Genomic DNA, 16,551 nt, shown 5'->3' with positions numbered 1-16,551 from the left:
ATGTGATACCGTGAAAAACAGCGTGTATTTGACACGTGAGGCTTAGAAAGACCAGATAGCTGGAATCCATTATTTTCATGTACCATTAAGGTTTTAGAACAGGACGGGCAGATGGAGAGGTCAGCCTTTTTATTTTCTCAGTGTGTACATTTTTGTCCGGTGAAACTGTAACTGGTTTTGGTCAAGGCATTGAAAGTTAATTAAGCCAGGGAGTGGTGAAACAGATACAAGCTGTTTCAAATGTTTTGTTCTAACTCAAAACTTCTAGCCTGTAGTAACATGATGATACTTTATTTTCTTTTGGTTTTACGAGACAGGGTTTCTCTGTATTGTTTTGGAGACGATGATACATTTTTTAAGATTTCTTTTTGCTTATCTATGTGTTTGTGTGTGTCTGTGTTTGGACGCACATGTAGAGATGAGAAGAGGGTGATGGGTGCCCTGCAGCTGGGGTTACAGGCAGTTGTGAGCCACCGTGTGGGTGCTGGGAGCTGATCTAGGGTCCTCGGCAAGAGCAGCCAGTGCCGCAACTGCTGAGCCGTCTCTCCAGACCCTACAGGTTTCACTGTGTAGCCCTGGCTGTCCCGGAACTCTGTAGACCAGGCTGGCCTTGAACTCACAGAGATCCACCTGCCTTTGTCTCCCTGGTGCTGGGATTAAAGGTATGCACCACCACTTCCAGCTTCTCTCCTGATATTTTTAATGCAGAGTTAAGGCCTTTTCTTTTATTTTTTTTTCCTCACTCCACTGAGAGGCAGGCCCCCATGTTTTTCCTGTGAGAACCATGGCGTACATTGCATTGCCTTATGTTCTAGTTCCTTTAACGGGAAGCACAATTCTAGCTACTTATGAGGCAATCCGACCCAAATTCTTCACACTTACATTTTCCCTCTTGTTAGTGTGCAGTCCCCCCCCCCGCCCCCGTGCTTGTCACAGTGACCAGTGCCCGAGCAGAGCAGCTGGAGGGAGGGAGGATTTGCTGCAGCTCATGGTTTCGAAGTCCATGGAGAGCAGATGGCATCATAGTGGCCAGGAAGCGGAGGAGACAGACATACAGGAAGAGGCTGCAGTGAGTTACAACTCTAAGGACCTCCCTGCCTCGACCCCCCCCCCTCCACCCCTGCCAGTGACCTGCTTCCTCCAACTAGTCCCCACACCACATCTCCTTTTTACCACCTTCCAATGAGGCCATCCCATTACGACTCCATCAAAAGATGACTCTGCTAATGAGATCAGCACCCTCGGGATCCCATCACTTCCCCAAAGCCTGTCAGCTGGTAACCATGTCCCCGGTTCATAGACCTATGGGTGCATTTCATATTTAAACCCTAATGAATTCTTAATTTGGTAGCATTTTTGAAATTTTATTTAGTGCATATGCAGGAGGACAGAAGAGACCATCAGATCCTTCAGAGCTGGTGGTTCAGATGGTAAGAGCTGCCATGTGGGTACTGGGAATTGAACCCGGGTCCTCTGGATGAGCAGCCAGTGCTCTCTCTTAACCACCGACTCATCTCTCCAGCCCTGGCAAATTTATTTATTTATTACAGATTTTATGTAGATTCTTTTCAAATCATTCATTTTCACTTTTGTGGAAATAACAGCCCTGCTCCATTCACTTTCTTTTGCCAGTGGTTAATATCTTTTCAAACGTGTGTGTGTGTGTGTGTGTGTGTGTGTGTGTGTGTGTGTGTAAGTCAGGGGCAACCTGTGAGAGTCTGTTCTCTCCTTTTAGCATGTGGGCCCGGGGCTCATTTGAACTCAAGTCCTCAGGCTGGGTGGCAAATGTCTACCCACTGAGCCACCCTCTCAACCTCCGTATCTTCTGTTCATACTTTCCACTTATCGGCACATGGAGGCATTCATTCAGTGATATCATTATCGTCCACATCGTGACTGGTGTAGATAAATGTGGGCTCCTGAGCAGCGGACTCTGGCTAACTGAGTGCCTCTGTGGGGACAGCAAAAGCAAGGGACTTTCCACAGTGAGCATGTGGCATGCCACATGGGTCCAGTCTTTCTCCAAGAAGCTGAAGGGCATTGGTTGATCTAATAAGTTGGACAAGAGGAGGTTGGTTAAGAAAGTTGTTATTAAACTGCTATTGCTATATTTCCATAAAAGAACGGACATTTTAGCACCCAAGTCTCAAAATAGAGTTATTTCCTGAGGGGGCTGTGGATGCTGCGTGGTCGGCTCGGTGCTTGCCTTGTAAGTCTGAGGACCAGAGTCTGATCCCCAGAACCCACTTATGAAGCCAATTGTGGTGGCGTGTGTTTGCCACCTTTCTGCTGGTGAGGCAGAGACAGGCAGACAGACCCTGAGGCTCACCAGTCAGCCTTAGCCTACTCGGCAAGTTCCAGGCTAGTGAGAGACCTTGTCTCAAAAGGAAAAGGTAGACAGGCTGAGGAGATGACCCAGTAGGTAAAGAGCTTGTTCAAGCATATGTTATCATGCAGACAGGAGTTTGGATGCCCGAAATTCATGTTAATACTAGGTGGATGTCTATAAATAAGCTGGCGTCTTATTTCCATTCAGTCCAGGGCTCCCCTGAGCAGGCAGGCTCACAGACAAACCATGTGGATGACCTCTGGGTTTGACTGAGAGACTCCGCCTTCATGAACAAGGTGAATAATGACTGAGAACGATCCCTGGTGTCAGACTTGGGCTTCTACCTACGCACTCACTCGCATCCACACATGGGCACCCACATCCACACGCAAAAGCACGCACACGCCACACAGACATTAAACGTGGGAAGCCAGGTGGATGGAACCCGGATGGAACCCGAGCAACGGCATCCAAGTAACCTCTGACCTGCACAGCTTCCCAAGAAACAGCACCAGTACTTTTATGCCAATGTCTGTTTTTGCTGTGTTTGCACAATTTCCCATGCATTAGTGGCTACTCTGTGGCTGGCTTGGTCCTTACACGTGGAGGAGGGGCTGGCAGGCATTGACCTGGTCCGCACCATTTCCTGTGTGTGGCTTCTCTCCTCTGTGTGCCGGCTTGTGTGTGGACTAGCTTCCCCGAGAGCCTCAAACAAGAGAGCATCCTTTACGTCGGAATGCTGACTAAGGATGTCCCCTCATGTCAACCCATGATCCATCGGTTGTGCAAAGGGCCCCTTCAATCAGTCAGCCTCCTCTTGGCTCCGCACATGTCCCTTTCCCAACACACAAGGTTCCTTGTGACCTCACCCTCACATGTCCCTCTCTGATCCTGAGAGTTTGTAGTTCTTGCTTCATGGAAGGGTGACTTGCTTATTTGTCTTGCTATGGTACGTCTAAGGAGGGCCTCAGAGCTAAGGGGCTAGGGGGCAGTGGCAGGGGCGGGGGAGGCAGGCTCCTGAGATCAGACATGCGGAAGAGACAAGGGGAGCCCCGTGGGGCGGAAACTGCAGAGCGGGGAGCGCAAACTCTTCTTCAGTATGACAGACCCTAGCATCAAAAATCTGGCCCTGGGGATATCTGGAGTCGCCTGGGTTCACCCCTCCCTCATCACCCGCCTATGCTCTGGGCCTCCAAACCAGTCACCTGCAATCCCATCTCCATCTGCTAACTGTGTGTGTGTGTGTGTGTGTGTGTGTGTGTGTGTGTGTGTGCGTGCACACGTGCGCGCGCGAGTGCTAGAGCTCATTGTGGGGAAGGCAGGTCAATGTCTTCCTCGATTTCTGTCCATCTTATTTCTTAAGGTGGAGTCTCTCACTGAACCTGGCTCTCATTGTTTCAGCAAGACAACCTGGACAACAAGTCCCCCTGTCTCCACTTCCCCAGTGCTCGGATGACAGGTGCATGCCACCACGCTTGGCTTTCCACACAGGTGCCGGGGATCTGAACTCAGGGCCTTATTTTTGCATGGTAGGCACTGTACCAGCGGAGTCACCTCTCCAAACCCCTACCCGAGGGGTTTCTGAGACAGAGAAGCAATAGGTCACAGCTCTGGTGAGTGCCGGTGCCAGCTGCCTCTCTGCCCATTGGATCGAGCCGCAAAGTTCATGTGGTGTACTCATTCTGAGAGTCTACACAGCCTCCGCTCACTAATAATAAGTCACAAAAGCAGAAGGAGGAAGCTCCCAGAGCCCTGGTGTCCTTTCATAGAAATGGCCCTCTGTTTGGATGGTGACAAGGGAACCAGTATCAAGGTAGACAAAGCATTTAATCATTAGATACAGGAAGTCATGAGCTCCGATGAGAAGGGAAAGAAAGCGAAGGGGTCTCCAGCAAGTCACAGAGTTGGCGTCTGTGAAATCTGGTGTCTGGCTTGATTTTCTGTAAAGATGTGGTTAAGGAGTTCTCCCCCTTTCCCTGGGCAATGCATTCCAAGATGCCACATACATGCGTGTAATGGTGGGTAGCACAGGAACACACACACACACACACACACACACACACACACACGCACGCACGCACACAGGATTTTTTATTACATATGTTGAGTACATTTTTATTAAACTTTTCCTCAGACATAAAAGTTTCAATTTTTGCCAGGTGGTGGTGGTTGCACACCTTTAATCCCAGCACTGGGGAGGCAGAGGCCAGTCTGTGAATTCAAGTCCAGTCAGGTCTACAAGAGCTAGTTCCAGGACAGCCTCCAAAGCCACAAAGAAACCCTGCCTCGAGAAACCAAATAAATAAATAAAATAAAATAAATAAAAATAAAAATAAAAAAGTTGTGAAGGAAAGACTGAGAGCAATTGTGTTCAAACTCTGGAGGGCTGAACTTCCCAAAGCAATGGTATATGTATATAAAATTCTATCCACTGTGAAACACTCCCTCTCGTGTTGCTGAAGCTAGCTAAGAGGCTACCCATGACACCGCCTGACCGGAAGCAGCCATTACAGGAATCATGTGGGTACGTATATCCATGCAAATTACTACATTAAACGCAGTGAGAGGTTAACAATAACAAACAAAATAGAACAATTGTAACAATATACTGTACATTCTCATTTCCTCATTGTATAGTAGTAAGACTCTTTAGAGCCCCACCCCCTCTTCTTTAAAAAATATCTCATTTAATTTTTAATTGTATTTGTGTGTGTGGGGGTGGGCGACGTGTATGCCAGTGCTACATCCTCTGGAGCTGGACTCTCAGTCAATAGTGACCCATCTGACATGGTGAACTCAAACTCGGGGTTCTCTGGAAGACCCTGATGTGCTCTCAACAGCTGAGTCATTGCTCCAACCCCACATATTATTTTCTGGGGACACAGCTTCACTACTTAGTCCTGGCTAACCTGGAACTTTCTTTGCAGAGACCAGGTTGGCCCTGAACTAGCAGCAGCGATTCCCCTGCCTGTTTCCTGGGTGCTGGGATTACAGGTGTGCTCTCTCATGCCTGGCCTTAAAATACTTACTTTGAATCAACAGTGCCACGGGCAACTCTTTTCTTTGCTTTCCAAAGGGCACAAATTACTTTAATGATAGTGGTTCCTTTTATTCTAATAGCCAGTAACAAAGTGTCTTTTGCTGGTCTGTTGCCATGCTTGAATCGGATATCAAGGCCTTTGACTTCCTCCTCAGTCCTGTCATAGCCACTTACCCCATTTAACCTGTGCGAGGCCAGGCACCTGGCCCCTTTGGTCATCTGCCCGGGACCCTACTCTGCCGCTGCTAGCCTGTCCCTTGCCAGGAAAACACTCCTATTGACACAGCTAGGAGAGGAGAGCTGGCCACTCTTGGGCCATCTGACCCATAGCAGAAGATGGCCAGTTACTTGAGGAATATCTTGAGTAGCGTGAGGCCAACAGTGTGGAGCTACACCCCAGGAGCATCCCAGACTCACTGCACAGAGCCAGGTGACCGCAGGAACGGCTGCTGCATTTGCAGGGTCAAGTAGGAACAATCAGTGGGTTCCTTGCCTAATAATTACCGGGGCTTTCAAGACGGCCACTGCCGAGCATTCAAGTGAGCCCAGGCTCGGCGAACTCGGGGCAGGGCCCTGTGTGTTTGCACAGAAGACACACCCTCCAAGCCTTCTGCCTTTCCTCCCACGGGTCATGTGGTGGCAGCTCAGGCCCTAAGTACTCTTTGGTTCCTGCACTGCGGCCCAGGCTACACTTCCTGAAGGCTAAATCCTCTGCCTCAAACCAACCTTTTCCTTGGCATCTGGTTCATCTGTTTCCATCAGAGAAATGCCTATTCCAAGCCAGAGGGTAAGGTCCACCTTCACAGCCTGGTTGAGCTGCTCCACATACAGGGTCAGACCAGCGTGTTCCTAAGACCGGTGGTTAATGACCAAAGCTCTGTTATTCAGTCGCTAACTGTTACCACATGTGGGACACCAACAGCCCAGATTGGGCTGAATGGTGAAGAGTTCATTTCTTTTTCGGTTTCTGCTCATTACAGATTTAAAAACACTGAGACTCAGCCTCACCCGGGATTACCACAGGGACACCTGTTGCTTTGGTATGGCTCATTCTTGGCTGCTAGCGCCTCTCTGAATCCCCCTTTTCTTGGGGCGGGCGTTGGTGACGCATGCCTTTAATCCCAGCACTCGGAGGCAGAGGCAGGCGGATCTCTGTGAGTTCGAGGCCAGCCTGGTCTACAGAGTGAGTTTCAGGACAGCCTCCAAAACAATATAGAGAAACCCTGTCTCAAAAAAACAAAAACAAAAAATCCCCCTTTTCTATCCCTTTCCTTCTCCTTCTCTTTGAGACAAGGTCTCACTATGTAGCCCTGGCTGGCCTGGAGCTCACTATGTAGACTGGCGTAGCATGGAACTCAGAGATCTGCCTGCCTGTCTACCAATGGCTAGCATTAAAGGCTTGTGCCATCACGCCAGCAGCCCCTCTCCCATTCTTGGCCATTAGAGCTAGGGTGAAACATGAGGTTGGCCTGCAACTCATGCTTAAACCATTCTATCTATTGACCACCATGATTGGTTCAGTCATGGGCACGTGACCATTTCAGCCTCTACAATGGTTGGTTCAGGAGTGAGCATGTGACCATTTCAGTCTCCAAAGAGCCTCAGGTCTCGGTTGAATCTAGTTGCTGTAAAGTTAAGATGCAAGCCTTTAATCTCAGGACTCGGGAGGCAGAGGCAGGAGGATCTCTGTGAGTTCGAGGCCAGCCTGGACTACAAGAGGTAGTTCCAGGACAGGCTCCAAAGCCACAGAGAAACCCTGTCTTGGGAAAAGAAGAGAAAAAAAAAGATATAGGACGTTTTGATAACCATATGGCTTCACAAGGACCTGCCCACCTGTGTGAATCATGTTATTAGGAAGGGAAGGGAGCGGGGAAGGAAAGAGAAGAGAGGGAAAGAGACACAGAGACAGAGAGAGGACAGAAGAGAAGAGGGAGACAGGAAAAGTCCTGTCTGCCCCAGGGGAACAGTGGGAAAGAGAGTTAAGTGTGTGTGTGGGGGGGGGAGTTCTTTTAAAGGTGCAGATCACATAACCATGGAACCCTGGGCTGACCAGGGAACTGCCTGAGTGCATTCTGCCCGGTGACAGGGGCAGGAGAGCGCAGTGCCCGAGTCCTAACACTCAGCACAGCTCTTTTTGTTCTCTCTCACGGCTCCTAAGCCCGGGATCCCCAAGGCCTTGGCACTGGCACCAGCTGAAATGAAGGCAGAGAAGTGAGGTGATGAGTCTGGGTATGACTAACAGAGGTGTCTGAAAGGAAGCGTTTCTTCCTGTCACTGTCCCTCTCCGGTGACCAGGCCACATCCAGGGCAAGTGCTTCCTGAGAGGACAGTGGGAAGACCGGGCTGCCTGTCTTATTAAAGTCCCTCTCAGACGCAGCTGACAGAAGCAGAGGTCAGGTAGGGAGGAGACCAAAGGGGCCACAGGGGCCGTAGATTGAAACCAGCCTCGTAAGGGGAGACAGTGGCTACACCTCATGGTCCCGGCAGCATTATACTCTGAACCCTGCAAACCCCCTTTAGCATTACAGGAATATATATATGGGCCATGGAGATGGCTCAGTGGGCAGAGAGCTTGCCTAGCAAATATCAAAACTCGAGTTCGAATCCCCAGACCTACTCCTGTGAAGCTGGACACAATAGCTCACGTCTGTAATCTCAGTGCTCCTACTGTAGGAATGGAGGCGGAGACAGGAGACTTCCGGTAAGCTGTCCTGGTGTAGGCAGTGGGGAACATCAAAGAGATCCTAGCTCAGATGAGGTGGAGTGTGAGGACTGGCGTCAGAGGTTGTCCTCTGCCGTCCACCCGGTATCGTGGCATACCCACACTCACACATGTGGGCATGAACACACACCACACACACACACACACACACACACACACACACACACATTCAAAAACACAAACACCCAACAGCAGATCCTATGGGCCTGAAAAATACACATGATATACCCCATACCCCAAGGCAGTAACAAATAGGTGTCCTTCTTGACGAAGCCCCTGTCCCCTCCTAGCTGTAGCCCCCTGCACCCCAACTCTTGCTTGTATTTAGGCTTAGACATCTCAATGTCTGTAAAATGAGATCAAGTAGGGTGACTGCAGATTTCATGAGTTCACAGATATAAATGCTTGGGGCAGTCCCCAGCCGCCTGCCTGTGAGTGTCTATCATAATCATTAGGCTGTCTACAATGGCACATAACTCTGTTTTCCCCATCTGGTCCCCATTTTCCCAGCTATAATACGGAGTTAATGATGACAGCTACCCAAAAGGTTTGCGGTAAGAAAGTGTCAGAGCCTATATTAAAAAAAAAAGTGAACTGTCAGTTGCTTCACAGATGAGTCATGTGTTTTAAAAAACCACTTTTAATAATAATTACGAGTTCTGCTGGGGCCCTCTAGACTATCATGCGGAGACGATCTGAACACTTCTCAGTTCAAAATTGAGCAAACTGGCAAAGGGGCCCCCCACGAGAAGGAGGAAGAACACGTGTATGGGCGTCTGCCAGTATGCCTTTCCTTCACTGGTGGCCGCACGGATTTGCAGCCCAGCTGCAAATTTTCATTCCCTGGCAGAGGTTCTGTGACTTCTCAGCGTGAGTGTGTCCCCTGGAGAACATCTCTGACCCAATGGATCTGCTTGTTTAAAAACTCCTGAATTGCTAAGGCGTGGCATGGGTGCAAAATTTAAACAGAGGGACGGGGAAGAAGAGGAAGCGGAAGGCTGGCCTCTGAAAGGCTCACAACAGCTGGGTGTGGTGACAGCCACACACCTGTCATCTCAGTTCTTGAGAAGCTGAGGCAGGAGGATAGGGAAGCCCACCTAGGGGCTACCTGGGGGAGACCTTGTCTTTGAAACAACAAAAATCCCCGGTCCCAAAACAGAACCAGAACACTCTGAGAACATGTTCTTTATCACCAGTCTACAGTTTATGAGAGAGGTGTGAATACTGTATGTGTGCTTGCGTGTGTGTGTGTGTGTGTGTGTGTATGCGTGCACGCGCACGATAACGGTGACCCGGCTTTAGACACCTAAAAACACACCAGTTGTATTTGGTGAAGCCCAGATTGTTAAATTAACACCCTTATGATCTTACGTAAATCCATCTACCAATAACTAGACATTCACGTAAGAGAGGAGTGTGTGAGGTTGGTTTCAGGGAAGTAGGAACTATTGACTGGGAGAGTTCAACAGCTGGCTGATTTGAATTTACTACATAAGGCCTCACTGCCCCCAGGAGCAGACTGAGGTCTGGGCAGGTGCTTGGTGGGTGGGGTGAGGTCACTGAGAGGTCAAGATTCCAGGTCTGTTGCTTGCTGCTGCCTTGCAGCTCTCTTGCTTGGGCTAGAAGATCTCCTCTGGTTGGTGGATGGGAGGATGCCAGGGAACAGTGTCCCTCACCACTCACCAGCTTAACAAAGGTGCCGTGGTCTCTACAGTCACCTGCGTCCCCAGGGACTTGTGCCTTTTGCTTGAGACAGCCAGCGAGGAAGGAAGCAAACAGCACTTGGGGATACATTTAGTGTCTCTGCAAGGATCCAGCTCAACACTTGCCTGGCCTGACACTCACCTCTGTCTGTTTACATTCAACTCGGCTGGAATCCAGCAAACACCTCTGACTCTCCTCCCCTGAGCAGCCTCCCTTTAATGTGGAATCCCCAGGGTCTCTTTTGGAAAAAGCCTGAGACCTACTAGGTTCTCAGAATGCAGATCACTGCGCGCGCGCGCGCGCGCACACACACACACACACACACACACACACACGTATTCCATGTGCAAGCAGATACATGCCATCAGACACACACAAACCCACAAGGATTCATATATAAGCACAGCCTTGAAAATGAAGGCAGTCACAGCCCTTTCCCCAGATCAGCTCACGAGAGAAAACATGCCCCAAAGCAGTGAGTCTCGGATGCTTCCTCACAAAATACCCTGGGGACTTCAAATTAAAGGGGATGGGTTCTCAAAGGAACAGGGGCATTGGGAAAGCCACTAATTCTGGACCAGGCCACCATCATTTCCTGTTAAAATCATCCCAAGGAACGAGCCAGCGCCTCTCCCCAAGCCAGCTGCCTGCTCTTGGAAATGGGCAGGGCCAGTTCCTTAGCCCAGGGAGTCCCAGATGGCTCCAAATTGCCAGTGATGTAACCTGTGCTTCCTTTATTTATCCCGAGCCTCCAGAGTGCTCACGGGAGAGAGGAAATCAAGCAAATGGAAAAATTACCCAGCCAGAATGCTAGCTTATTTCTGAGGTCAAAAATCTGGCAAGAACTGGAGCTGTTCCCTCCAGTCAAAAAGTAATAGCTCTTCACCCACAGAATGTGCGTTTTCCTATGGATTTGGGTCCTTTGACCACAACATCGAGTTCCATTTACACTGTTTGATTGACAGGGATGCCTTTGAGGGGTGGAGGAAAACAGAATGCTGGGTACCGTTTTCTACTGGTTTGTTTGTCTTTGCCTAGTAAGTTGGGGTGGGGGGTAGTGACAGGAAAGAGTAATCTTACTTTGTGTGGCTTTCCCTAGGACCCTTGGTGGTGGCTCAGTGCAGCGGGAAGGTTGGCTGGGATTTTCTCTCAGATGTTGACTCCCATTTGTTCGAGACAGAGACTCACTATGTAGCCCCGGGCTGGTGTTGGCTTAGAGAGTCCCCTGCTTCTGCCTTTCAAGTGCAAGGTTTACAGATATGCACATTGACAGCCGGTTTTAGATGTTACCCTTAACCAGGGGCTCTTAAATGAAAGGGGACATTTCAAAATGGTGTCGGAAGTGGCCATTTCCAACTGGGTTATCCCATTGCAGCTCCTGAGTCTGTGCATGCTTGTGTGTGTGTGTGTGTGTGTGTGTGTGTGTGTGTGTCTTGTCTGAGTGATGAGTGTGTGCGTGCCAGGGACTGATGTTGAGTGTCTTTCTCTATCATGTTTTGTTGTTGTTGAACCTGGAGCTCGATGAGATGATTTGGCTAGACTCTGGCCAGGAAGTCCCGAGGATCCTCCTGTGGCTGCCTCCCCAGGGCTGAGATTACAGGCACACGCTGCTGTGTCTGGATTGTACGTGGATGCTGGGCTTGAACCCAGGTCCTCACACTTCACAGCAATTGCTTCCTGTGCTGAGCCTTCTCCCAGCCCTGGGCTCATGTCTCATGGGTCACAAACTTGTTGGTGGAGGAGACTATTTTCTGTGTGTGTCCTCTGTAGTGCCCCAAACTGTAGAGCCTTACACCTTGGAGTGCCCAACATATGTCTGATGAATGAAGAGCTGAGACGTGGGTTACCACGGATGCAATAACCACGACGTGGGAGCAGCGACGGGTGGAGGTGCAAGAGAGGACAGGGTGTGGCTGACAGCCCCCGGCCCCTCTACCGTCCACCGGAGGAGGTGCCACAGCAGACTCAGACACCGAAGCACCCTTTGCCCTTATTTCCCTGCTAATTTCATTCAGCAAAGACCAAGCATGGGACAGTGAATGAACAACCGTGTCTTTCTGCCCTCCTTGCTTTTCTGAGATGCTGGGAGGAGGCTGGCTTTGGCTTAGTAATTAATTGCTTGACCCTCTTGGGACAAGCCTAGCATGAGTAAGCACTTGTGCTGAAGTCCCTGAGCCACGCCTCGCTGACATCTGGGGCCAAGGCTCCATCCTTTCCGTGCCTAGAACTCAAGGTCAGGCCTGGAACCAAGGCTCCAATCCAAGACCTGTTTCTGAGGCCCTTCCTGCCATTGTTGCCCTGGATGGCTCTCGACATCGACCTGGTTGCCAGACAGGACCGAGGGTCCTCTGAGAAAAGTCCAGCACCATTGTCCATATGTTTTACATTATTTAGTTGCATCAAATATTCATTTTTTGTGAGAACAATAGCAACTCTAAAAACCCCAAGCATTTGATGGATGAACTGAATGTCTCCTCACAGTTCCCAAAACCAGGCTCACACTGTACACGTCTCTTAAGAGCGGCGTGTGCTCCTCTGGGTCAGTCTGCCGCTCACAGGACTGACTGAAGGTCAGGTGGAAACCCCCGCCCCAGAAGTGAAACTTCATGGGGTTCAGCGCGCCTCACGCCCCACCTCTCTGAGAAAAGAGACATTGCCATAGGAAGCCGGGACTGAATGTTGGCACAGGAGTCATATTTTCTGCATAGGTGGGTCATGTGAGCTGTTCCAGTGGGATTGTGCCTGTGAGGTGTGGGGTTTGTGTGTGTTCGAGAGTGTGTGTGTGAGTGTATGTGTATGTGTGTGTGCACCTGTGTGTGTGAGTGTGTGTGTGTTTCTGAGTGTGAAACTGCTGCTTTCTCACAGAGCCTCACTTTAGGTGGGAACTGAGTGTGATACCCGCTGAAGTTGTGTTGAAGCCTAAGATGTGTGTGTTAGCAGCAACTGTCACTTATTGATGCTTCCGATATTCCCGAGATTACACCTGTGCTTAGCGGTCTGGTGTCCCATACCCACACTCAAAAAACAGTAGGCCGGATAGTATTTCATAGCTTAGAGAGAGAGAGAAAAAAAATCCATGTGGGTAGATGGGGGTAAGGATAAAGAATAATGATACACATGCATTAAAATGTCACAACAAAACACACGTGTTTATATTCTAACTAAAATTAGTAAGAGTAAGAAAGAAAGATGAGTAAGGCTTACAGATGTTGCTCAAAGCTACATCAGGGACAGAAGGAGCTCGAGCCGGGGTCTCTGTCCATCATGCCACAGTGTTTCTTGTCTGGTGAGCTTTTAGCAATGGGACTATATAGACCACCTCACATAGTCTCATCGCTAACACTGGAGGAGGCTTCTTCCTCTGTGGTTTGGTCTCTGGGAGGTAAAGGAGGAAGTGGGGCAGGGGACAGGCTGAGGGCTTTCTGGGGAGCTGCTGAGGTTCTATTTCGTTATCTTGGATCGGGTGCAAGGGGTGTTGCCTCCTTGATAATCCATCAAGGGCCAACCTGAGATTCAGGATCTGTGCTATTTCCTGTAAATCCTCACCCCAGGGCTGCCCATGGTGAAGAACACTATTTGCTCTTCCAGAGGACCTGGGTTTGCTTCAAAACCAAACCAAACCAAATCAACCAAACTAACAAACAAAAACCCCTAACTGGGCATGGTGTCACATGCCTAGAACCCCAGCCCATGGACCTTGAATTCAGGATCAGCCTCTGCTTCTAAAAATAAAACATACCTCAAATCCTAGCCACTACTGTTGGATAGGAGACCTGCCTCTCACTGCTAGCACATTCCAATGAATCAACAAAGATTTCTTGGACTCCAGAATAATGCAAGACTTAGAACAACTCCAGCATGGATGCCCTGACCTTTTGCAAAGGGTTTGGCAGGTGGATCCCAATAAAAGAAGTCACATGAAACAATAAAGTAACTCTAAGAGGAGGTTTTCAGCGCCATACAAGGAGAGGTTTACACACACACACACACACACACACACACACACACACACACACACACACAGTCACAGCACTGAGTACCACAGACAGTGGTACTGAGCTCCTGTCAATATGCTAGCGACAGCATGGAGAAGACCAGGTGTTCACCATAGTAAAGGGACACGCGTTTTTCAGGCAGAATGAGACCTGTTAGAATAACATTGCTCTTTCTCTGCCGATCAATAAGCCCAGAGGAAGTGAAGGTTTTTGTGTGTAGATGAGAGAGAAGCAGGGAAGACCGCATCTAATCAATAATTTGAAAACTCTGACTTCCCAATCTCAAAGTGTTCAAAAATGAAATTTGTATCTTTATTTCATGGCTTAAAATGAGAGAAACTCTTGAGCTGGAGAGATTTGCAGTGGTTAAGAGCACTGGTTGCTCTTTCAGAGGACCAGGGTCCTGCTTCCAGTGCCCACGTGGTGGGTTGGGGCCATCTCTAACTGCAGTTCTGTGGGATCTGACGCCCTCTTCTGGTCTCTGCCAACACTGCACTGCAAATGGCATAGGGATTTGCTTGCAGGCAAAACGCCCGTGCACACAAAACAAAAATGAGTAAGTCTTTTTGAATCTTAGAGAGACTTATATACTTACTATATTTAGTCACCAAGCTGGTTTGCCATTGGCCTGTTGGTAAAGTCCCTTGTTTCCATGTGCATTACAATGGACTACATTCACAGCCTATGAGACCACGGACCTTATTCTGGTTTTCGCCAAACCAATGGTTCTAAAGCTCCCAGACTTCTTCTCTGGGCTCTAAATCTTCAGCGATCTGGAGGGAAAGGACACCCAGGTTTCTCAAACCTGTTCACCTGCACCACTCACTAGTGGATTTTCTGTTATTTGGATCAGACGTAGCTAGCAGGGCACAAGGCATACATCTGAAACTTAGATGCCCATGTTTACTCCCCCAGGACCTTGTTAAAATGCAGACTCATCCAGCAGGTCTAAGATGCTACTTCCTAACGGGCTCCCAGGTAACTCTCACATTGCTGGCCCCTGGGGCCACAGGTAACTAACTCTAACAGTGCTGGCCCCTGGGACCACACTCTGCTGAGGGGTTCTGGAGGTGTGCCATGAACAGGAAACTCAACTCAGACTCACAATCCTTGACTTTTAGTCACTTTGCCTCTGTGCTTGTTTTTAAGACAGAGAAGGATAAATCTGGTTATTTTAAGGCTTGCATCTATAGACCACTTGGGGGGGGGCATCTACTTTGAGTACAGCAATTTGTCTGCAATTTGAACACCAATTTCTCTGTCTCTGTCTCTCTGTCTCATCTCTGTCTCTGTCTCGCCCCCCCCCCCCCCCACTGCATAGCTCACACACACTATGTGGCTCACTACATAGCCAAGACTGACCTGGAACTCTCTATGTAGCCCAGGTTGGCCTTGAACTTGGGTTCCCTGCATCAGCTGCCTCCTGCAAATACTAGGATCACAGGTGTGCACCTCCACACCAAGCTACAGATCGCTGCTATGGATATTTCAACCAGGTGGACCACTGCTCCCAGATTATATGGAGCTGGAGCTTGACAGACACACCTAGGAGGAGAACCGCAGCCTCCCAGGGAAAGCTCAGGCACTTGTGCACAGGATTTCAAATGGCAGAAGAAAGCGAGAAAGAGGTGCGTGGGGGAGGAGAGGGTTAACTAAATGAATGCATGCAGTACCCCATTATTTGGGCCTCTGGAGGCAGCCCCTCCCCCAGCGTGCACGTATGTCTCTTTTGAACATCAAACAGGATCACACAGAAAGGCTTTGCCCAGGATCACAGATATTCGCTAGTTTCTCCTTTAAGTCCCAAAGCAAAAGTCAGGGGAACAGAGAGAACTTCCGGCATTGAGGTGGGCGCCCCGGGGAAGAGTTTTACCTTGTGTAAGACATGATCACTGAAGTGAGGGCCAGCTCCGCCCTGGTAGGAGTCGGGTCTCTGCAGATCCATGTTCAGCTCCGAGCCAATAGCTCCCAGCTCTCCCAGGGCTCTGCGTCAGCGCTCCCAGCAGCTCCGCCCGGGACTCTGCGGGGCGCGGTAGGCTCTGGTCCCTTCACCCCGGGTCCCAGCCGCATCCGTGATCAGCACCGGACAGCTCCTAGGGAGGCCTTGGAGGTACTAGATACCGATTTCCTCCCCTAGATCCCAAAGGTTCAGAGTTCGGCAGGAGAATCGCCGTTGTGTACCCAGGGCGGGAGTTCTGAGATACTGGCAGCCCGGGATCACCTGTCTTGTGACTCCAAGATGCTGAGAGCGACGCAAGATGTTGAGGCTAGCTGAGGTGTATGTGCGCATCGCATTCGGGAGGACCAGCTGCACGGGCACCGCTGCGTCCTCCAGGCGCTGCGGTCCAGAGCTCTGGGTTCTCCATCCTCAGTGACCCAGCATCTCCCTTAATGGCTCAGACTCAGCTCTCCTCTCCTTCGGTGCTGGCGCCGCTTTTCTTTTGGTCCCTAGACAGTTCCTTTCAGGAGATAAATAACCGGTCCAAGTCCAAGGCTGGTAGAGGCTGATAGATAGGCAGTGGGGGATGAGGTCTTTAAATAAGCAAACTTATGCTCAGCTGAGGAGAGCACACAGACCCTCTCACGACATATGACCCCGCAGTTAACAACATTTGGCTCAGGAGAGGCTCAGGACGGTAAGAGCACAGGATCCAGAATTCTGACCTCAACTTTGAAAGTTGTAACACTGGGCCAGATACTTAATCTTTCCTAAGGGGGTGCGGGGGCTTGCTGGAGCTCTGATCCCAGAACTGAAAAATAA

At 49.7% G+C, this 16,551-nt stretch overlaps 1 protein-coding gene across 3 annotated transcripts in view; it reads right to left on the bottom strand.

Moving 5' to 3' along the window:
• Rab37 (RAB37, member RAS oncogene family) overlaps positions 1–16,348 on the bottom strand; it is a 63,011-nt gene extending 46,663 nt beyond the window's left edge. Inside the window, exon 1 of one of the 3 annotated variants that reach the window (XM_040750033.1) lies at positions 15,664–16,348. In XM_040750033.1, coding sequence (XP_040605967.1) covers positions 15,664–15,735 — 72 coding nt within the window. In that variant the 5' untranslated portion in view covers positions 15,736–16,348. The remainder of the gene's footprint in view (positions 1–15,663) is intronic. The other 2 variants (XM_040750032.1, XM_005069952.4) reach the window with 2 other exon arrangements.
• Between the last annotated feature and the right edge of the window lie 203 nt (positions 16,349–16,551).

Source organism: Mesocricetus auratus, unplaced genomic scaffold (genome assembly GCF_017639785.1).
Source record: "Mesocricetus auratus isolate SY011 unplaced genomic scaffold, BCM_Maur_2.0 Super-Scaffold_100007, whole genome shotgun sequence".
Lineage (NCBI taxonomy): Eukaryota > Metazoa > Chordata > Mammalia > Rodentia > Cricetidae > Mesocricetus > Mesocricetus auratus.
Note: the sequence above shows the minus strand (reverse complement) of the source record. Positions and strands in the feature narration are given on the sequence as shown.